The sequence below is a fragment of the Hoplias malabaricus genome, chromosome 8 (assembly GCF_029633855.1).
Source record: "Hoplias malabaricus isolate fHopMal1 chromosome 8, fHopMal1.hap1, whole genome shotgun sequence".
Taxonomy (NCBI): domain Eukaryota; kingdom Metazoa; phylum Chordata; class Actinopteri; order Characiformes; family Erythrinidae; genus Hoplias; species Hoplias malabaricus.
The window spans coordinates 4,939,692-4,962,964 of record NC_089807.1 but is presented as its reverse complement, the minus strand read 5'-3'; the positions used below and the strand labels follow the sequence as shown (position 1 = coordinate 4,962,964).

The 23,273-nt window shown below is 38.8% G+C and overlaps 1 protein-coding gene across 1 annotated transcript in view; it reads left to right on the top strand.

The window, feature by feature from the left end:
- Window positions 1–23,273, top strand: part of LOC136705835 (collagen alpha-6(VI) chain) — a 37,109-nt gene that overhangs the window by 9,631 nt on the left and 4,205 nt on the right. The window contains exons 6-37 of the mRNA XM_066679627.1: window positions 465–1,025; window positions 1,874–2,425; window positions 3,750–4,325; window positions 5,943–6,530; window positions 7,859–8,202; window positions 8,839–8,917; window positions 10,324–10,460; window positions 10,712–10,804; window positions 10,954–11,007; window positions 11,660–11,731; window positions 12,121–12,147; window positions 12,243–12,287; window positions 12,415–12,468; window positions 13,553–13,615; window positions 13,770–13,835; window positions 14,318–14,371; window positions 14,647–14,682; window positions 14,820–14,885; window positions 14,986–15,048; window positions 15,804–15,866; window positions 16,023–16,085; window positions 16,747–16,797; window positions 16,983–17,018; window positions 17,151–17,213; window positions 17,505–17,567; window positions 18,369–18,404; window positions 18,765–18,801; window positions 18,899–18,910; window positions 20,114–20,607; window positions 20,717–20,792; window positions 21,246–21,902; window positions 22,230–22,326. Coding sequence (XP_066535724.1) covers window positions 465–1,025; window positions 1,874–2,425; window positions 3,750–4,325; window positions 5,943–6,530; window positions 7,859–8,202; window positions 8,839–8,917; window positions 10,324–10,460; window positions 10,712–10,804; window positions 10,954–11,007; window positions 11,660–11,731; window positions 12,121–12,147; window positions 12,243–12,287; window positions 12,415–12,468; window positions 13,553–13,615; window positions 13,770–13,835; window positions 14,318–14,371; window positions 14,647–14,682; window positions 14,820–14,885; window positions 14,986–15,048; window positions 15,804–15,866; window positions 16,023–16,085; window positions 16,747–16,797; window positions 16,983–17,018; window positions 17,151–17,213; window positions 17,505–17,567; window positions 18,369–18,404; window positions 18,765–18,801; window positions 18,899–18,910; window positions 20,114–20,607; window positions 20,717–20,792; window positions 21,246–21,902; window positions 22,230–22,326 — 5,278 coding nt within the window. The remainder of the gene's footprint in view (window positions 1–464; window positions 1,026–1,873; window positions 2,426–3,749; window positions 4,326–5,942; window positions 6,531–7,858; window positions 8,203–8,838; window positions 8,918–10,323; window positions 10,461–10,711; window positions 10,805–10,953; window positions 11,008–11,659; window positions 11,732–12,120; window positions 12,148–12,242; window positions 12,288–12,414; window positions 12,469–13,552; window positions 13,616–13,769; window positions 13,836–14,317; window positions 14,372–14,646; window positions 14,683–14,819; window positions 14,886–14,985; window positions 15,049–15,803; window positions 15,867–16,022; window positions 16,086–16,746; window positions 16,798–16,982; window positions 17,019–17,150; window positions 17,214–17,504; window positions 17,568–18,368; window positions 18,405–18,764; window positions 18,802–18,898; window positions 18,911–20,113; window positions 20,608–20,716; window positions 20,793–21,245; window positions 21,903–22,229; window positions 22,327–23,273) is intronic.

The following is a 23,273-nucleotide window of genomic DNA, read 5'->3' as shown; positions in this document are numbered from 1 at the left end:
TGTGCGTTTCCTCCAGAAGCTCCAGTTTCCACCCACAGTCCACAAATACACTTCAATTTTCTGATAATTTGAGGCTAAATACAAAAATAGAAAATTGGGTGTAAAAATAGGTAATTTGTTTGCTTGGTGTATTAAGAATAAAAATTAATTTGTAATATAATTCATTTTTTCAATTTTCTAATTTTTCATTTCTGCTCCTAAAAACCTGAATATTTTTGCACTTACTCCTAAATGGTCAAAAAACATAATTGATCAGTGTTACAGGGACAGTCTGTGTGACAGTGTGTGTGTGTGTAACTGGGTGAATTTAAAATTTTCCACAAGTGTAAGTGTATGAGAAAAAGTACCTATTAAATTGCATGATATGAGAGAGAGAGAGAGAGAGAGAGACATTGTATAAGCAGAAGCCAATCTTTTGTCCATATATTGCATCAAAGATGTAAGTTTCATCCCATTAATTTCAGGCTGCAAGTTCACGGCTGAAGCAGACATCTACTTCCTCCTGGATGAATCTGGGAGCATCACCTATGATGACTTTGATGACATGAAAGCTTTCATTTTAGAGTTTCTCCACATGTTCCAAATTGGACCAGACAAAGTGCGCATTGGCGTGGTGAAGTTCGCAGACCTCGCCACCATCGTCTTTCGTTTAAATACTTACGACTCCAAAACTGCGGTGGAGAAAGCAGTGAAAGCTCTCTTTATGGAGGGAGGAGGCACCAACACCAAACTGGGACTGGAGGCCATGATCCCTCTGTTCCAACAGGCCAAGGAAACACGCAAAGACAAGGTGAGGGAACTGCTGATTGTGATTACGGATGGGAAGTCGCAGACGCCAGTGAAAGTTCCAGCTGAAAAGCTGAGGAACCAGAATGTCACCATCTATGCAGTCGGAGTGAAGGACGCAGATGAGGCAGAGTTGGAGGAAATGTCCGGCAGCCCCAAGAGAACCTTCAAGGTCAAAAACTATGATGCTCTGAAGCTCATCAAAACCAAAATGCTGAAGGAAATATGCTCTTTTGAAGGTAAACATTTATACCTCTCTTGTTTGAAATCAGCTATACCAGTCCACCATAACATTAAAATAACCTCCTTGTTTCTACACGTATTGTCAGTTTTTCAGTTTCACAATTATAGTTTGTTGTCTAGGTCTTGCTCTGCATAATTTGTCAACATCAATCACCCTGTTCTTTAATAGCCAGAACACACAAAGTATCACCACAGAGCAGGTATGATTTTGATGGTGTGTGTGTAGCACTCATATGAGTGGATCAGACACAGCAGTGCTGCTCAATTTTCTAAACTCCTTAGTGTCACTTTTGGATTGAATTGTCCACCAACCACAGATATCCTTACAACATTGTCCTGTGACCACTGAAGGACTAGATTATGACCAACACAAACTGTGCAGCAACAGATGAGCTACTGCCTCTGACTTTACATTTACAAGGTGGACCAACGAGGTGGGTGTGTCTAACAGTGGACAGTGAGTGGACACAGAGTTTAGAACTCTAGCAGCACTGCTGTGTCCAATCCACTCATATTAACACAAAAGACACTAACGTCACTGCAGTGCTGAGAATGATCTACCACCCAAATCATACCTGAAAGAGGAGAGACAGATCCTTAGAAATATTTATTTATTCATTTATCTATAGGATTATTGCATAAATTGACCACAGAACCAAGGAACATGTATTTTTTAATGCATTGCCTTTGTCTATTAAAGCAAGAAATGAGAATTTAGTAAGTTGTTTCCTATTATAATCTTGTACCCATGCCACCAAGTTGTTGTTTATTTATGTTTGATTATGGAGGAGGGGCTCCTTACACAACACTGAAATGACTTACGCTCTTATTTAATGTTTTACAGCGTGCAACGATTTCTTGGCAGACGTTGTATTCCTCATTGATGGTGCAGATACAGTGGACTCTGCAGATTTTGAGGAGATGAAGAAGTTAATAGAATTTGCTGTAGAAAAACTTCCTGTCCGAGAAAACAGGGTTCGGGTTGCCGTGCTTCAGTACAGCAAGGAAACAAAAGTGGAGTTTTCTTTGAATGCCCATTACGATAAAGAAAAACTCCAGAAACATATAATGTCCATTAAGCAGATGAAAGGCAAAGCGTTCACCGGGGCAGCACTCACTGAAGTGTCCAGTGCCTTTCAAAAGTCTAGTGGGGGGCGCTCCAATGTGCTGCAGGTGCTGGTGGTCCTTACAGACAGCTCATCCAAAGACAAAGTAGTGGAGCCTGCTAAGAAACTCCGGGAAAATCACATCAACATTTACGCTGTTGGCATGGCACATGCGAACAGATCTGAGCTACTTTCTATCTCTGGATCTTATGGCAGAGTTTACCTGCAGAATACATTTGGCTTCCTGCAGGACTTGGGCAGTGAGGTGGTCTTTAAAATCTGCAATACTGGTAAGTGTATAAGATTTTAAGGAAGCATTTGTCAAGTTATTTCTGTTCATCTGACACATGGATATCACTGAAGGTCTGTTAACAATTAGAACCTCATGAGGTCAATAGCGACCCCACTGGGACACCAGTGATAGATTCCCAAACCCAAAAGACAACACAAACAAGACACAAGATAAATAGGCAAAACAAAATGAAGGAAAAGAGACACTCACCCTTTTGTGTGTGACTAAAGGAACATTAAGTAAGATTTGGTAATCTTGCTCCTGGGCTCCCCCTTAAGTTGCAGAGTTTAATTCACTTTTACAGCACTGTGCTTAAATCAAAGGGGAAGGGTGGTGGTGGTGGGGGTGGGGGCTTCCTACCCTCCAAAAGTTACAAAGTGCTGTTTCTGCAGTGCTGGGGGCAGAGTAGTGACAACTGAGGTGCTATTCTCCCTTCAGGTCATTGAAGAATCACAATTTGGAGCTGAATTTCTTAGGTAACAATACTGCCTAGTGTCGTCTAATGATATTTTGAGACACAATTTTTACGGCCTCAAGAATTATGACATATATGAATGCATTTTAGTACAAACTATTGCACAAGCTCTTTTTGTTAATCTTAAAATCTCAAATATGATCCAAACAGCCCCAGAGGAGTGTGGTCTTGACAAACACTCCTTATAACAATATAATGTTAATTAGCAGTGTTCATCTACTTGAAAACGAATGGGCTGATTGAATGAACCCCCTCTCCAGTGTCCAACTTCTAGGGCATATTGTGTGGGAAAAGGTTTCCACAACATCAAACTAGACTATGTCAGGCCAGGTGGGTAGGGCTTGGTAGCATTCTAGTACAGTAGACTGTACAATCCTAGCACAGGAGGAAGGCTTACATTAAGAGGTGGAAAACAAAACCCCAGAACCCCCACCCTGTACCGTAGTAGATAGAGGATACCCATAATACACAGCAATGTTTGGTAAAAAAAAAACTGCATGAGGTAGTGTCAGAGTTTGTTCGCCACTTTTCTGAATTCATTTCAATATAGTAGTGCACTATATAGTGAGTAATATAGGAAATAGTGAAGAGGGAGCCATTTTGAACACATCTTATATAAAGCCTATACATAGAAAATTTGTGTAGCATGGTTATAAAGTTATTCCATATGGTCCATAGAAATTAATGGACAGTGAATGTCTCATTAACTTCTCTTTAGACAAACTTGAGTCAAGTTACTTCCGGTGTCTAAAATGGCAGGGTATTGGAAAATGTTTGCTGCAGTGATATTTTCTTAGTACTATGTTATCAAATTTCCACACTTTATAATATCTTCACTATTCCCCAGAGTGCAAGAGACCTGAGCTATTGGACATAATCTTTCTGGTTGATGGAGCTGGTAGCATTGCCAAGGAAACATTCCAGAGCATAAAAACCTTCATGGAGACTGTGGTGACCAAGACAGAATTTGGTGAAAAACGAGTTCGCTTTGGGGTCATCGTCTACTCTGACCGACCTCAAATGGAGTTCACACTGAACCAGTACTACAGCAAGGCTGATGTCCTGAAGGCCATCTCGGAGCTCCAATCTCTTGGAGGACGCAGGAACACAGCCCAGGCTCTGAAGTATGCACTGTCCTACTTCTCTGCTGCACATGGAGGGCGCCATTTCAAGGAGGTACCCCAGGTGCTGCTTCTCATTACTGACGGTCCAGTTGCTGACTCCTTTGGTCTCGGAAACTGGCCTGGACTTCTGGCAGGTTCAGGGGTTAACATGTTTGCTATTGGAGTAGCAGGTGCTCGAGAAGCTGACCTCCAGACCATCGCAAGAGACAACCAGAGGGTATTTTATGTGGACAACTTCCAGGCCTTAGAAACACTCAGCAAACCTATCACCCAGCAACTCTGCCCCATCTCAAAGCTAGGTAAAACTGAATGTCCAGTAAGTATGTTGTTAAAATGTTTGGTAACCCTTTACTGTAGACTTTACTTAGGCCTGTGCAATAGAAATGACACAATACCAAAAGTGTATATATTAAAAATATAGCTATATATTTATTGGGTGCATGTACACTGACCATTCAGTTTTCATATTCAAAAAGGGAAAATGGAAACAGGAAACAACCTGTTATCTTAATTTAAAACAGAAGATCTTAAGGAAATGAAAACAGGATAATGCTCTGTCTGTTTTTGGGGCTGTGGTCAGGGTTACTCTATCTACGTGAGTTGATGCTCACCAGGATGACTCTAGAACCACACTTAGAAGTCATATTACAAATGGCACAAAGAAAACACTGAAGTATCTGCCACCATGTTGAATGATTATGTGGAAGAAATAGGGTTTTTATTTGAGAGTAAAAAGATTTTGGTTTGAAATGGCATTCTTCCTGATAGTCCTGTCACATAGGGCAGATATTGTTCTGAAATATCCAAAGTGTCAGGAATCACGAGGCGGACGCACTTGCTAAAAAACAGTGAACTTTAATTTAGGAAAGAATAACAAAACAGAGAGATAACCGAGATATAAAAAATAGACGAAACCGAAACACGGAGTACTAAACAGACTAAATCTAAACACTGAGTGCTAAACAGACAGAGAAACAGACTCAACCGAGACATAGAACTAAATAGACAAACCTGGACACAGAGCTAAACAGAGACCTGAACACGAAGAGCTAAAAAGACTGAATGGTATTGACAACGAGAGACACAAGGAAGGAAACAGACAGAGAACAAACTGAAGCGAGGGACAGACAGACTGGACTGAGCAACATGACAATGGAAGCAACAAGACTGAATTGGAACGAGAACGAATGACCGACAAGAGGCAGTGAGACAAGGGGACTTAAATACTTAACACAGACGAGACGCACCTTAGACAAGTAATGAGGGGGAGGAAGAAAGGCGGGACATGGGCGGAGACATGGACAACAACAAACAGAGCCATGTGCTGAGAGAGCACATGGCGAGGAAAACAGACCTGACAGGACGAGGGCGTGACACAAAGTTACTTTCAGGGTATGGTTTGAAAGATCTCCCACTGAGCAGTGCCTCTGTACACAATAAAAACAAACAGAATAATGTAAAAGTATATGGATTTAGTGAAGAGGAGGCGACTCCCAAAGAATCAGTTCTGTGTGTGTCTGGGAGATGGGATCAAATCTTGGCCAGTAATTTAGAGAATTGAAGCTTATGGAGTTGGCTCATGTTCTGTATGGTATTGCCATAAAAAAGTGCCTTTGTCGTATTGGTAGATGTGTGTACAGTTGTATTTGTGGTTGTATCTGATAGGTTGGCCAGTGTTGATTCAAGCCTACATGACACCTGTATAAGATTTTCATGGCAACTACCATAATCTTATTAAAACATCTAGAAGAGCTTATTTCATCAAAACTTAGAACAAATTATGCTTTGTGCAGGGTGCTTCTTGTAGACATCTATATACCTTCATGTCAGAGGTCTAGAAAACCTCATGTAAGCCTTAACCTACCTAATATTTGATGTTGACTAATATTAATCAAGTGTCCTTATCTTCTGTTTAGTGTGTGAAAAGGAAATAGGAGACCTTGTCATCTTGATCGATGGGTCAGACTCAATCCATGACAAACATTGGGAAAGTTTAAAGAAGTCGATTATCAGCCTCGTCCGAAAGCTGGAAATCGCCCCAGACAGATGGCGCGTCGGTGTGGCTCAGTTCAGCGACATATTCCAGAGCCACTTCTACTTGGACAAATACAGCAATTTAGCTGGTGTGGAGCAAGGCATTCGAGACATTTCCCAAAGGAAGCAAGGCACACACACCTGGGCTGCCTTGAGGTTAATTCAAGAATACTTTAAACCAGAGCAAGGCTCCAGGATCAACCAAAAAGTTGTTCAGTATTTGCTGCTGGTCACTGACGGCAATGCCGGTGACAAAGAGGATCTGGGTGCTCTAGCAGAACTCAAAGCTAAGAACATTCAGATATTTGTTATCGGTGTCAGTGATTATATAAAACCCCAAGAGCTGTTAAAGATAGCAGGCTCAAAAGAACGGGTTTTCCGTGAGAATTTTGAGAGCCTTCCTCTGAACGCGACCATAGACAAATTGCTCCATTTTCTTTGCCACAAGGTTGAAATTCCAGATCCACAGGGTGAGTAAGAAAGTTTCTATTACTGAAATTCCTAACTTTATATTCTAATATTATTGATGGCCACTGTTAGATGGTGCCTAGATAAACCCGTGTCAAAAGCTAAATTCAAAAGTAAAGGTTTCATTCACTTAAATGTGATTTTTTTCTTAATGTGACACAGATCTGATTTTTTCAGGACTGTGTGAACATGTGAAATCAGATTTTTTTTTTGTTCAAATAAAGTTTGAAGCACTTTCATATATGGCCCTAGACAATATACATATTCATTTCATGGGCATGCAACATGCATGTGAATGGTCAGGTGGGATGTCATGTTTCGTTCTGCTTATATGCATGGGCTTAGTGCTGCAGCCTGCAGCCTGCACTGGCAGCATGGCAAAACAAAATTGGAGGAAAGGCTCAAACTGCTTCTCAAATAGTGCCCTACTCCTTACATAGATTCATATAAAACTAAACCTACTTCACATAGATCAACAAAAATTTCACATAAATTGTATCAAAAATATAGATGGTTTTATATTTCTACACAGAACGCATTGTTGAGTGCAGAAACTATTATTTTATGACCTACGCTGTGCACTGGTGTGGAGCCAGCACGCTGGCTTCTTTTCTTCTTCTTATCCTTCTTGTCCTTATCATGTACAGTCAACAAGGTGTTTTCTGTACTTTCGGGAAAATGGCGATGTGCACATGAGCTACAAACACGTCCGTTTTTCCAGTTTTAATAAAAAATCTCATCTCACAGATAGGGTCTTGTTGGTTACAGAAGCAACATGCAGATTTGTTCACATTACAGTCTCTTACATTATGACTGTGAACCCTCAAGACAGTGAAATCTGATCTGAGCAAAAGAAAATGAAATTGTGCTACATGCAGTGTGAATGCAGCCATGATTTATACACGATAATTAAATACCTAGCTATTTATACAGGGTTTTGTCATCAGCAGACCTACACTGTATGGCCAAGTGGTTGCGGACACATTCTCATTTGACAATTCTTCTGAAATGAACGGTATTAATCTGTTCGCTGATTACATCGTTCTAGCTGATACCTGGCAGTGAGCATTGACACCTCAAGCTCATGTGCTTAAGATCCATTTATAAAGCTTTTCCGTGTCAGCAATGGCTGCATTATAAACTAGTGCACCCGTTAGAAAGTGTGTCGAGAGATTTACCACTCCTTTAGTCTTATAACATTTGTTACCACTCTGCAAGTATATATCTCCTAGGATTATCTTCCGTAAACACATGCAGACATCTAAACTATGGTGTTTCTCACTGACTTATGGATCGAATGATTGTAGTCCATTCTTTCCCTCTTTCTTAGGTTGCACTATTGACATCGGCATTGGGTTTGATGTATCTCACAGAAGAAGCTCCCATCATCTTATAAGCTCTCACATTGAGCCACTTGTTGCTGCGGCTATCCATCAATTGTCTATAGTGGGAGGACTCTGCTGTGTTCCTATAGACAAAATCGAGACTAAGATTGGTTTCCGACTCGTTTCTGGACAAGATGGACATGTTCTTGATGATTTCAACTTTGAAAAATATGATGAAAATGTGGTCAGGAAAGTGCTGGCACTACGGCCTACAGTTTCTACAGCTTTTAACTCATTACTGTTAAACTCCTTCAGGGATAAACTCAGTAAATCTAAGGCCGGAGTGAAGGTGAGGAGCCCTATGAATGTCTGCAGTAGTACACTACAAAACAATTATTTTGCTGTCATCTGGGCTGCACTACATTGTTCAGTAGTTTTACTGTTATTTAACATTCTTAAAATCACCAATGGTGGAACACACAGCTGGCCCAGTTCACCCCAGAAACACTGACCCAACCTCAGTTCATCACTATAGATACTGTGGTATCCCACCCCCCACCCCCAACATCTTAATTTTCAATTATCTGTAATGCACTTAACATCAACACAGGAATATTATTCATGCAATATTGCATGTTTTGTGCTAATCTTGTGGATGTTGTGTGCCTAAATTTAGCCAACTCTCACAATTCACAGCAATAACATACTGCTGTTTAAGAAACATTTGTTGTATTTTTAAAAATTGCATTATAATTTAATGCATAATATTAGAGCAGTTATTTACAATACAGAATACTCCTGCAAAATATCCACAGAGGTTTTCAAATGAGAAAACAGAAAAAAGCAGCAGAAGTGGATGTAAATAAATGATGCAGGATACGGGAAAATCATACAAAGCAGTGGACCACACAGAAAGTACTGATCCAGTTATTAACAAGTTATTTTGTTGCGTAATAAATTATATATATATATATTTGTTTTGCAGGTGGTGGTCCTCTTCACAGATGGGTTTGATGATACACTGGAACGTCTAAAGGAGAGTTCCGAGAGGCTCCGGGAGAGTGGTATGATTACACTCTCAGATGTTTTGGTGACAAAAAATGGCAGAAATATTGAAACTGGACAAAACCCAATCTAATCATGAATTGTAATCTCATATTTAAAAAAATTAATATTCTGCCCTTGCCTAAGGGCCCAAATATATGGATATCTACCTGGTGATTGTTACCGTTAACTTCATTTGTTACAAATGTAGCACTGAATGTAAAACATGATCATAAATATGCAGAAGGTACAAGCAGATAAGCAAATATAAGCAGGTTTTAAACATTCAAATTAAACTTAAATTGCTCATTTTTTAATCTGATTAATCTGATGAACTAGTTTTGTTAAGAAACACGAAACTCTCTGTGATTGAACTGAGTGTTGTTTCATGTTCCTGCTCCAGTACACTTGAAAACTTCTTATAGAATGAAAATCATCAAATATCCCTCACCTTCCTCCATTTTCCTTCACATGTCTACCAGGTCAATGTATATTGGCAGTCAGCTGTCACTTATGACAATAATAATCTATTCAAATCCACATTTGCATTCTAGACTGGCATTCTGTCAATGTAGGGACACTTGTGACCTTTACTCACTAATGTGATGTATGGTCAGATTTTATCATAAAATTGGTGCATGCAAATTTCAGTCTGTTTTGATATTCATCAATTTCACCTTGGTGTATCGCTGTGATCAATACTTGTGTTTTAAGGTGTAACAGTTAAACTTAATGACAATGTTTGATTTGCATTTGAACTATGAAATATTTCAACATCTATATTAGCAAAAAAATGAAGAACAAAAATAGAAAATAAATATAACAATAATAATCTATTCTTTTATTTCATACACTAATAGCATCTCAAAATTTATGAATTGCCACTGTAATTACACATTGTTTCCATCTATTATTTTAGGAGAATAATCACTATTACATCTTTCTACCGCCTTAAATCTTTCCAACATGCTCTGTTTATTCAATTGTAGATTTTTTCAGTCATTTTAATTCTAACACTCTAGACTCCACCTACGAGCACCACCCTTGGCTCAAGATCTTTTTATTGGCTGAAAGAAACATTGGTTTAATTTAGTGTGCTTATGCAAATGTTATGTAAATCAAATGAGGTAAACTGGAGCTCGATTTCATGCACTGGTGCTATCCATAAAATTAACTGCGCTCAAATCACAGCTAGTTTCCACATCATATAAGAATCAGACAAACAGTGCACTAAAATCTGGGTTTGTTTTATGGAGATTTGGTAAATAAACACATGTATCTTGTGCTATCTTCCCCCGCACTTTTAATATAATACAAAAACGCCACTTGGTCTAAAATGCTGAATAAATATTTGACTGTGATGCTGTTTTCATATAAACGTTATCTTAAAATATATATATATATATCTTCTAATGTTGTGTTCTAGGAGTCAATGCCCTGTTGATTGTGGCCCTAAGTGGAAATGTGGACTATCAGCAGGTGGAGTTTGGTCGTGGTTTCAGCTATAATTGGCCTCTTTCCATCAACATGCTGAATGTGGGCTACTCTCTGCATAAACAGATTGTGAGTAAACAAAATCAGTGATTTTGAAACCAGAGCCTTCTATAAAGGTAACTCTAATCTCAACGGTGTGAACTCCTGTTTCAATGATTTAGACAAATAAAAATGGAAAAATGAAAATGTACAACACTTTAAAAAGGGATTTTTAACAATAACAATGATAGCAATTAATACTAAGGTGTTTACAGCTATATGAAACACAGGATCCGATGTCTCTCTAACATTTTGTTTTTTTTACTTTTCTCCACATGCAGGAGGCAGTGGCTTCACGAGAATGCTGCAAAGTGACCTGTTCGTGTAGTGGCTCTGTGGGCTTCCCAGGACACCCTGGAGAGCCAGGACCAAAGGTGTGACACATGTCTGACTACTGATGGCAAAACTAAGAATACATTCTAAGAAAATGGAAAAAAAAATGACAATTAATCTAAATGAATTTGTAATTTGATGATATCCATTTTCTGGTGCAAGTAATTACCTTTTTTTTAATGTTTTTAAGGGCCCTCCAGGGTTAAAGGGCTATCCTGGCTTCCCGGGTGATGAAGGAGGCTCGGTCAGTGAAACTTGTAATGTTTTTTTTAAATATGTATTAGTGGGGTCTTACAGTAAATACAATTTTTAGGAATTTATTAAATACATCATTGCTACTACAAATCATGTTTTGCCTGTTAACATGATTCTAATTTACTAAAAAAAATAATTAAACGAGACATTTCTCAATAAATATATTTCTGATGAATCCTGTTTCCTAAGCAACCACTCCCTTACAGCTATCTGTTACTACATTGGTACTAATTCAACCAATCCATTGGACATTTCTATACGAATTATGTTTGATCTGCGATGGAAGAGCAAAAAATAGAATTACAGAACCTAACAGTGTAAAATCTTACAAACAAGACAATCTCAAAAGCTTTACACACTGACTGGATCAAACATTTCAGCCTTATCTGAACTGAAACAAGTGGCTATTTTTACTGAACATTATATTGAGTATTTCTATAAATCTAGATGAGAAAAAGATGAGATTCTGAGGGAAATATCAGATATAATTTTAATACACAATGCATATTAATATTTGCACTATTTCACCTCATATTGTTTTATAAAAGCAGCAGACCTTACTGTGAAGCTTAATGACCTTTATGGCCCTTATCAGAATCCTTGTCAACGTGATGAATTAAAGGTTATGTTTGCTGACACAGGGAGGAAGAGGTTCACATGGCCCAAATGGAACTCAGGGACATCAGGGTTGCCCTGGAAGAAGAGGCTTCAAGGTACAACAGAATTTAAATATGAATACCTTCAAATCTAGTTTGATGTTTAAAGCTGGTACAGACTGTGATGTCATCATTACCCTTTATGGATACAAACTTACAATTAATCATTTATACAGCAATAGAAATATAGGAAACTAACATTTAAAAAGTGTTTATTTATTAGTTTTGCATTTGTTTTCCTATAAACTGTCATAAATATAAGATGAAGGTAAGACTGGATGGAGAACTGCTTCATATAGTCACTGAATGAAAAAGTTTGTGATCCAAAATGTTATTACAGAATCTCTGATACAGCCAGGCCACAAGATGTCAGTATAACTAAAGAAGACTCATTGTCTGATTGCTAATATATATCGCTAACATGTATGCTTTGATGATTTCCACAGGGGTCATTAGGCTACACTGGAACTCGAGTGAGTAACTGCATTCTGATCTAATCCCAATGGGCCGTTCTTTTAGCTTCAGCCATACATTTCTCTTTCCTATAATTCCGTTATCTGTTTGACAGGGGGAAGAAGGGGAGTTTGGTTTGGATGGTGTGGATGGAGAACTGGTACAGTATCCTGCTGGATTCAAATGAACTCTTTCTGTTCCACTTGTCCATTATTCGCTTATTCATTCTGATGAAACATGGACGTATCTGATTCACTGACTTGCTGTATTGACTCTGTTTTTAACAGGGTACGACGGGCATTGAAGGGGCTTCAGGACCAAAGGGAGAGCCAGGACGCTCAGTAAATACATACCACCACATGATCTTTTTTCAGATCAGTTACATCCACACGTTAAATCTTTTACTGTCTTTTTCATTTTAGAAGTAGATTTGTTGACATGTGAGAAGTTATCTATCCATTTCAATATTTTAAAGAAAAGTACTCTATTGTTTGAGGAAAATAAACTGACCGTAAGCATTATAACCAGTGGGGGGGAAAAACCCAGAAAAATCTGTGTTTTAACAATTGAAGCCAAAAATATCAATGATTAAATGGACTCAAGAGTAAATATGATGGCACATGTATCTGAGGCTGGGGGTCAAAAAAGTATAACTGGCATCTGTCCACTCATAAACATGATTCTACCCAGTATTGGTGTGTTTTAGCTCTTGGCAGTTTATGTTGTCTTTATGTAAGCGTTTTGAAAAGAAGTGGTGGAACTTCACTATTCCTTAGAGGACGCTTGTGCTAGTCTTTACTTTCCCAGCTTGGTAGGATCATGTGAGTAGAGGAATACTAAGTAGTGCATGGAACCCGATTTTGGGGGACGTTGTGAAACCCTTAAAACTGAGCAAGAATCAGTGCACATGGAACTATTGTTTTTCTTGGAAATTTAAGTTTCGTTTCAGTAATAAAATAAAACAAGCTTCAGAAATAAGACTAACATATTAAACCTGAATTTCCCTCTCTGGGATCAATAAAGTATTTATCTATCTATCGTTCGAAAACAACAAAGTACATATTCCCCACTTCTGTAGAAACAGTTTGCCACAAGTTCAAAACAGAATTATATATTACAATAATATTATTTTTATTCAGATATTAAAGGATTGTTACCTCAAATATTTGTAAAAAAAAAAAAAACACCACATATTTATTTGTTTGTTTGTTTGTCTTTTTTTTTTTTATCAGACTGCATCTTTTGGGTTGGAATATATTTAATTTTCCGGATTGTCAACACTACAATAAAGAACATGTTTAAGTTTACTCCTACCGTCATAACACTGCAAAATGAACATTACATTTTTCGTTATGAAACATAACTGCGATAATTCAAAATAATAATATTCTTGGTCTTGTTTACTTCTGTCCTGTGTGTTTATAGGGGTTTAAGGGAGTTAAGGGAATCCATGGGCCTAAAGGAGATCGTGGTGTGCATGGAGATCCAGTAAGATATAGTTTCATTGAAATGTATTATATGTCTTACAATGCTAGAAATATATGTAACAACTTTGCGTGTTTATTAGTGAAATATAATAAACATGTTATTGACCTAGATTATTATATTCTAAAAAGTAGTATGTTCTACTTGTCCATCACAGGGAGCAACAGGTCTGGACGGTACCATCCGAGGGCCAAAGGGAGAAGCAGGATATGCTGGCCCTCCAGTAAGTTTTGTAACAAAACCCCACATATTAATATTCTATATTCTTGCATATAATGTAACATTATCTTAATGTTCACTGGAGAAGCTGTCCCTGACTATATACCCCTCATCATTGGAGGAGTGTAACTCTTTTCTCTGGAATGATGGAGCTCCATCTGTTTAAGATCAGTTGAACTAGTAAACTAGTGTAATCAGAATGCCCAAATATTCATAAGTCTTATTACATATTAACATTATATTCATTATATAGTGTCTTCAATTTTGGACATAAATCGAAGCTGGCCTTTTTACATTGACAGATAAATAATATATATTCAAAAACTAATTGGAAACTTTTTTTTTTCTTCAACTAAAAAGTTCTTTTTTCTTTTATTAAAAATTAAAAACATTTCCTTTTGAAACCTTGCTGTTTTGGAAATTAATTGCACGTCTTGTGAAAGCTGCGGTAATATTCTTTGACTAAACTCATTTTCCAATTTTCAGGGTGACCAGGGTCCAGATGGAGCCTCAGGGACCCCAGGGCCATCTGGAGAGCCTGTGAGTAATTGATAGCTCTGAAATGTCATCAGCTTTAGTTTACATTAGACGTGGTTTTCCACTAATGCACTAATGTTTAGTTTAAGCTTAACGGAGCCTGACTCTGTTCTGGCCGAAAACTTTGGCCTTGTTTCTGTGTTGGAGGCTGTGATGTTGTCTGTTGGTCTTGTCATCAGCTAAGCATGCGTCTGATTCAAATATTTGGAGTTGAAGTGTACTTTTAGCCAAAGTAATTCATTTTTCACAAAGTTGTCTCATTTTTTTTGCTTTCACAGGGCCTCCCTGGAAAGAAGGGTCCAGAGGGTCTCACAGTAATAATTTCAGTGTTTCTTTTAATGCTTAAAATGTGTTCTTAAATTTTCAAAATCATACTATTCAATACTAGAATAGAGGTCAGACATTTTTAACTCTGTAATAAGATTTTTTGTAATTAATTTTCTTCTTTTAGGGTGTTAAATCCACTGTCAAAGGAGAACCAGGACCCCAAGGACCTCCAGGATATTCTGGTTTGCGAGTAAGCCCTCCCTCCCCAACCCTATATATAAATATAAGTTAATTCTCTCCATCACAGGATTAACCTGAGCTAATGGTCTAATTGTTTCCTGCCTTGTTAGGGCAAACCTGGTTCAAACGGTGCCAAAGGAGAGAAAGGTGAACAAGGTCTAACTGGAGTTCAGGTATGCTTTCAGTCTTCCTCTTTCTGTGATTTTCACCAGCTTTATCATCACCATCATCATCTTCATTACTATACTTTTTATGATTATTTCATCCCACTGTAAAACGTATTTGTAAACTTTTATTGTAGTTTGTTTAATGTGAGTCCATGCAGTATTATGCTTAATGGAGTCAAGAACTGACAAATCTTCGGGGAAAGCCTCTGAAAGATATGCAAACATAATTCACATATATCTCTGTCAACATGGATGTGTGGATAGCCAATCAGAAAGCCTCTGAAAGTTTAGCAGTTTAGCATGTAGGAAATATCAAAGACTCCATGTCTCAGTGAGTGGAGCATCTGAAGCTGAGACTGCACTTAAATCTCCAACAGTAACTTTACAGGAGAAATGTTTCTTTGAGTGTTTCTGATGCAGTAAACTCAAAATCTGATGGAATAATAGAAATTATTATTTGTTCCATGAAAATAACAATAAAAGCCAAGGTAAAATGTTTTTAAGCCAGATTATTTTTGCGTTTGTTTACATAAAAAATAATTAAAATTATCTATGTTTTTAGTTGAGCATGTTCTTTTGGGGAAATAAAAATAGCACTGAAATATCTCTATTAAAAATTAAGACCAGAAATTGTCATTTATTAGAATTAAATACATTAAGTTATGGTCTACACACTTTTCAAAGCCCAGCCATCTTAATATAAATATATATATATATATGAGAGAGAGAGAGAGATACTAAATTCACCAATTTTTCCTCAGGGACACTATGGTACAGTTGGAGATAAAGGAGCCAAAGGGAACCAAGGACGGAGAGGGCCACTGGTATGTAATTCACAATCACTCCTTTACACCAGCTGTTTTAAAGTCCAGTGAACCAAATTTCTATGATTTTAAATGTCATTTATACACAATGAACCAACGTTTGTGTAAAGGTATGTGTATGATTTTTATGTGTAATGTCTGTGTGCAATTTTTCAGGGTCTACCTGGTGACATGGGCAGTAAAGGTGACCCTGGACTTCAGGGTTTCAGAGGAGCACCGGTCAGTATGTCCCCATAGTAAATAATTAAATATATTTCCTGAGATTTTAATGACGATTTTCTAAGCATCTGAACTGAATTGAAGTGTGTACCACTTTTTATTTAAGTGTGTTCCCTTTCTGGACCATTTTGCTCTAAATAAAAAAGCTCCAGAGAGTGAGTTATGTGACCAAATCACAAAACAGCACAGCATCAACACACCATCGCACTATGTGACAAAATTATATGGAACTGGGCAACACAGGTATAGTTGCTGCCACACAGCTCCAGAGTCCTGGTGTTGTAGGTTCAAGCCTTACTTCTGGTTACTGTTGGTGAGGAGTGTTCTCACTGTGTCTGCATGGGTATCTTCCTACAGACCAAAAACTGTAGGTGTCCATGGGTACATGTGGCTGGGTGAATGTGTGAGATTGTCCACAGGTGTGTGTGTGTGGGTGAGTGTGTGATGCCCTGTGATGGACTGGTGCCCTTTGCTGGTTGTGTTCCTGCATATGCTTTGGCTCCAACATGAGTCTGAAGAGGAAGATGGATGAATGAATGAAGGGATTGGACCTCAGTATAAAATAGATTACTGTACTCACTACCATACTTGAGTAGATGTACTAAGTAGGATTCCTAAATGAAGGAAACCATATGTGATAAATGCCTTTTTCTTTAAACAGGGCCATGTGGGTGCTGATGGTTTTGGACTTCCAGGACACAAAGGACCCAAGGTACAGTTACAGTTCCTTTATGTCCAAATATGACAGTGTCATATGTGATGTCTATTTAAAATAATGCCCATATGTGTACTGTATTTCAGTCCTTTTCACAATCAGAGATGTTCCAGTTGATATTTTTATACCTCAGTGTGTTCTTGTGTTGTGGTTGTGTTGAGTGAAACCTGTTCTCTCTCCAGGGACCTCCAGGCTTCCCTGGTAATCCTGGTCTGATTGTAAGTTTAAGCTAATTTCTAAAACTATGGATCAATAAGTCATTTTTTAATACCACAAAATTAGTACATAATATTTGTCAGAATGTATTACATGAGATATAGAATCAAAATGTAATTCAATGTCAATTCTAGGGTGAAGATGGCAATAAAGGAACCAAGGGTGGAAAAGGATCCAAAGGATACCCAGGAAGGCTGGTAAGGTCTTAATGAATATGTTTTGTATATTTTCTATGATAAGGGATAATTTAACATATGATGGTATGAGCAATGTAATTGTTATATAGCCCATCATAACTCATACATATTCATGCTATATTCATGTGTCCAGGTTAAACATGATTTTGGTTTTTGACATTTTACTTTTATTTATGTACTATATTAGTTTCTTGCAGTCACCTGCTAATAGGGCTAGCACTTAGACCACTGAACCAATCAGGGGTCCCAGTTAATTAATATAATATACTGTATTTCTTTTGACCTGTTTAGGGGAACCGAGGTCATCGGGGACCACCAGGGGTTGCTGGAGAGACAGGGCATGATGGACACAGGGTCTGTAATTCTTGTATTTCAGTGCATGGTCTATATGGAAAATGCTTAATTTGTAAAAGGCGGAAGCTGTAATGTAATTTGTATAATGTAAATTAATGTAATGTAATGTAGGGCGGCATGGTGGTGCAGCAGGTAGTGTCGCAGTCACACAGCTCCAGGGACCTGGAGGTTGTGGGTTTGATTCCCGCTCCGGGTGACTGTCTGTGAAGAGTGTGGTGTGTTCTCCCTGTGTCTGCGTGGGTTTCCTCCGGGTGACTGTCTGTGAGGAGTGTGGTGTGTTCTCCCTGTGCCTGCGTGGGTTTCCTCCGGGTGACTGTCTGTGAGGAGTGTGGTGTGTTCTCCCTGTGTCTGCGTGGGTTTCCTCCGGGTGACTGACTGTGAGGAGTGTGGTGTGTTCTCCCTGGGTCTGCATGGGTTTCCTCCGAGTGACTGACTGTGAGGAGTGTGGTGTGTTCTCCCTGTGTCTGTGTGGGTTTCCTCCAGGTGCTCCGGTTTCCTCCCACAGTCTCAAAACACATGTTGGTAGGTGGATTGGCGACTCGAAAGTGTTCGCAGGTGTGAGTGTGTGAGTGAATGTGTGTGTGTTGCCCTGTGAAGGACTGGCACCCCCTCCAATGTGTATTCCTGCCTTGCGCCCACTGACTCCAGGTAGGTTCTGGACCCACAGTGACCCTGAACTGGATAAGTGGTTACAGATAATGAATGAATCAATAAATGAATTGTAATATACTTTTGCTGAAAAAATCCTGATCAAATAAGTTTTAAAACAATAATATCATTTTGTTATACTGTCTTTTTTAGGGCCCTAAAGGAACACCTGGAACCAGCTCAAAGACAGTATGTTATTACACTTTTGATACCTATATTTGTTATGCTAATAATTTTGAGAGTAATCGCTCACCATTCTGGGATGTGTAAATGTGTACAATACTTTTGAATGTGCGAGTGCTTTTTCAAGCATTGAAGCGATTTAAGTCACATGTCTCAGACTCAAGTCTGGACAGATCAGTGATCACAGCTCTGCAGAGTTTGGTTGTGTACTTTTCTAAACACACACTTTATTTATTGACAAGGCCTCTGAGGCGAAGTAAACGTATTAGAAAATGTAAAAGGTTAATATCTGCATTGTAGTATTGTGTAAAAAAGAAATAAAAGCCTGATTTGTCACCATTAAGTGTTTTATCCTGTCCTTCACAGGAGTGTGAAGTAGTGAATTATGTCCGTGAAAAATGTGGTAGGTTTGTGTGTTTATTGTATAATGTATAGAAGTTATATAACCATGTTTACTTATCATATTAAATGTCTAATTTTGGTCTATCTTATGTCAACAGCTTGCTGCGCAGGTAAGCGCAGACTGTCTGCCTGTTTACATATCTTTACAACCTCCTACAACCACCAGAGTTCTCGCTCTCTAGAGTTTAACATTGCCTCATTAGTGCTCTCACCTAGTCCTCATTACCTTCCGTCTTTGTAAGTTCTCCAGTCACACAGCAACCTTGTGAATGATTGTGATCTTTGGCCTTGTCCACATGTAAACAGTGTTTTACACTGTCAGACATTTTGTCACTGTGGTGGTATCTTCTGCTGTCTCTGTGGTGGTACCCTCAAGGGTACATTTTTGTACCTTTTTATTTTTTGTACCTATTCATTTTCATATTTGGTTTCATCTCCAGGACTTTTTTTTAATGTTTTTTTTTTTTATTTGACACTGCTCTACACCGAAAGATTACAAACATGTACCTCTCCTTCTGGAGAAGAGAATGTAATGTACCTTTAAGGAACACAACTGGACTTTTAAACATTGTTGTACCTTTTAAAGGTACATTTCCACAGTTTGTACATTTAGTGACCAACATTGTACCTCTAACATACCTTTTTTCTAAGAGTGTAGGTCACTGAAAATGAGCAGTTTCTGTACTCTGTCCAGGGTGAGGATAAGTGTGAGAAAACTGAGTTTGAGGCTTGTAGTGTGCACCGTTATCTCCTTTGTTTGATGTGTTTAAGTGCAATGTGGTCACACTCTGAATAGCTCTGGTTTTATAAGGCTTCTGAGTGGTCAATACGGCGTTGTGGTTAAGGATTTATCGCCTCCTGCTGGCTTGGTATACCCTTGACAGTGAGTAATATCATGTTTTTCTGTTTTCATGTGGATGGAGATATTATAAAAATCAGTGTTAATGTGGACTGGGTCAAGCATAGGTTTGTTTTTAAACACTCCTTCTGTACATGTGGAGAAAATGCCTTTGTAACCTGTTTTTTTCTGTGTTTTCCAGTCCTGGCACTTGACTATTTTTGCCTGCCCATTGACCTGGACGCCCTCTTGCACTCTTTTACCTCTTCCTTTTTTTGATCTGCCTAAGCTTTATTGCCCCTAGCTATGCCTCTTTGTATATGCTTTTTGGTTCTCTCTGTTTGTTGTTGTTGTTGTATAATTAACTAAGCAAATGGATCCTAACCCCACCTCTGAGTCTGCCTCATCACATATATTTAACTGTCTAAGTCTTCATATGATCTTTGTGTATGTGTGTTTTTTTTTTTTTTCCCAGGTAAAACTCAGTGTCCAGTATACCCCACAGAGCTGGTGATCGCTCTAGACACTTCTGTGGATGTGACCCCTCAGTTGTTTGCACGAATGCGCTCAGCAGCTCTGTCCCTATTGGAGGACATCGCTGTGACTGAGACAAACTGTCCAGCAGGAGCTCGGGTCTTTGTGGTCTCCTACAACACCGAGACCAGCTACCTCATCCGTTTCTCTGACTATAACAAGAAGAAATTGCTGCTGGATGCAGTGAGGGCGCTCTCTTTCCAGAGGACAAGGAACAGGAGGAACATGGGCCAGGCCATGCGCGTCGTCGCTCAGAACGTATTTAAGAGGGTCCGGGAAGGCAAACTGGTCCGGAAAGTGGCCATCTTTTTCACAAACGGGCCCTCAGAAGATGCGTCATCTATCAGCGCTGCCATGTTGGAGTTCAAGGCTCTAGACATCAGTCTGGGAGTTCTTACTTACAGTGATGCTCCAGATATCAGTCAGGCCATCCAGGTACTGCCTTTTTTGGAGCTTTTGGAGAACTGACAAAGAACCTCTCTAGACCCTGAGACAGTATACTTACAACATGAATTTCTTCTTCTCTGTTTTTACTGCTTTTCAGGGTGATGAAACGGGGAGCTTCATGGTAGTTGATGCTCAGAGACGCAGTCGGATTAAGGAGTGTGTCATCTGTTTCGGTAACTTGTCCTGTACATTTTCAACCAATCAATGGCCCTCGTTCATCAAAGTTTGTATATGGTCAAATTTGATACATTGGTCTATGCAAATTGCACTTTTAATTTTGATATTCTAACATGGAAAAAATTTTTACATAGTGGCAGGCCTGAGGCAAAAAGATGCTTCCTTTGAAACATGGAAGAACAAAGAGGAATGCAAACTGCCCAGATCTGCCTCATCAGCTCAAAGATGTGTTAGCTATCAAAATGAGTGGTGATGGGGAGAGGGTGCCAAGAAGTAATGGTGCTCAATTATTTTCTGAGAAAGTGTGTGTTGCCTTCACTGAAAAAAAGATTAATAGTGTATAGTGAGGCTGTAAATCTATAATTTGAATGAGGACACATTGTGTGGAGTTTGTCAAGTCTTCAGTGGGTTTCTAAGATAAACAAAAAATTGACTTCTTCTGTCCATAGATCGCTGCAACCCAGACCCGGCTTGTGGCATAATCCTGAACCCTCCACCTGAGGAACTTGACATAGACCTGACTGTAATGATGGACGCGTCCTATGACCTCCCGAATGATCAATACCTGGGCGTGAAGGAACTGTTGGTTTCTTTGTTGGAAGAAGTTGATGTGAGCACTAATCCCTCCAGGAATGATGGGAAGGCCAGAATCGCTGTCTACCAGCAAAGCTCCAGCTACCACAATTACTTCAAGGAAGAGTTTGGTTTGAACACTTTTAGGGATCGTGCTCAAATGAAGAGGCACATTTCTGAAGACATGAAGCAAGTCGGAGGGGCATCTCGCCTCGACATCGCTATTGGGTGGATGATAACCAATGTTATTTTGAAAGAGAGAGCCCCCAGGAAGAAGCAAGTGGTCCTGGCGATACTTGCTGAGGACTCTGGGTGGCTGGACAAAGATGAGCTGGACTATGTTTCCAAGCTCTGCATGTGCAAAGACGTAGTGTTGTTCACGCTGACCGTGGGAGAGAAGTTCAGTTGGACTTATGCTGAAGAACTGACTACTCCTCCGCTGAGGCAGCACATTGTTCATCTGGGAAGGCTAGCCCTGAAAGATTTGAAGTATGCCCAGCGCTTCCTCAGAGCCTTCCTTCGTCTGCTGACCAGTAAGTAAGCTTGTATAATTTCTAAACAATAGCTGTGGAGTGTGTTCATGCCTCCCTCCATGACGGTAACCTCCTTCTTGCTTCCATGTGGCTGTTGCTTTTGTTAGTTTGCTGCTCATTGATTTAGCCATAGTTCTGCCCTGAGTACTGTCCCACATAATCCACTGATAAAATTCACTAATTCTGCTTTGATTTAGTGAATAAAAGTATGTGTATTCATAGTATAAATGTATATTTCCAGATATATTTATATATCTATATGGAAATATCAAGATGACTTTGCCATATCACTCACCACTGCAATATACTTTGTTCATCTGTTTCCAGGAGACTTCTTTCCCAAACCTTCATCCCATAGCAGTGAGTGCAGCACATTTGTACCCAAAACTTATGGGAGGATTGGTCCTGCCATTCTACCGGGACGGTAAGGAAATTACCCTAAATAGTCTCCGTCATATTGGTAATTTCGAGACAGACTAGAGTTTCGACCTAGCATACTGACTCACTGACCCAAAACAAAAAATTAGTTGAAATGCGCATGATATCTGGCTCTTGCCACAGCTGCAAACAGCAGAGCTAATGAATCTTAGGTGCTTGCTTGAAATATTATTGTAAAGGAAAGATATTCAGTGGAATGAAACCAAGTTGTCTTGGTTTTAAAAAAAAAAAATAAATCAGTTGCAACTGTTTTTAAGATCCGCTAAAATATGTTTTAGCTTGGTGCTTCCTTACAAATACCAGCTTCAGTTCACACTTTATGTGGGTCCTAATGAAGTTTGAAGCTCGCAGCCAAATACAAGCTCCAATGAAGTAATCCAAGCATTCCAGTATTGAAAATGGTTGTGTAAAATGGAATGAAGCTGAGATTTGCTTTTTAAAATGTATTTATTTATTTTTATTGGAATGAAGCCGTTCCACTTTAAATGACCAAAACGTAACTAAAGCTAAAGCTCAGGTTGGCCAAAGTCATGACAAGAACTATTATTGTAAAGGGAAGTTGTGTGAAGATACACCACCGTAAGAATGCATTTGTCAAACTCAGCTGTCTTGCCTTTTAAGTAAGTGCTTATACTGAATAAAAAAATAGATGTGATTCTTTGAATGACATTTGTTCTTCTGTTTAAAAACATCTAGAATGAATTTTTACATAACATAAACAAAGAAAAAACTTTGGTGTTATGTATACGTCCATGTCCTGCTGAATTCTTAAACATGAAATGCCTTACCATTTTTACAAAGATTAAAATAATCACACACAAACTTTACAGCTATAACTCTGTGGTACTCTTTTCATTTCTATATTTTAGTTCTGCACTACATTTTCCTGAACTACAATATCGCATAAAATAAAAATACACGTAAACAAAGACA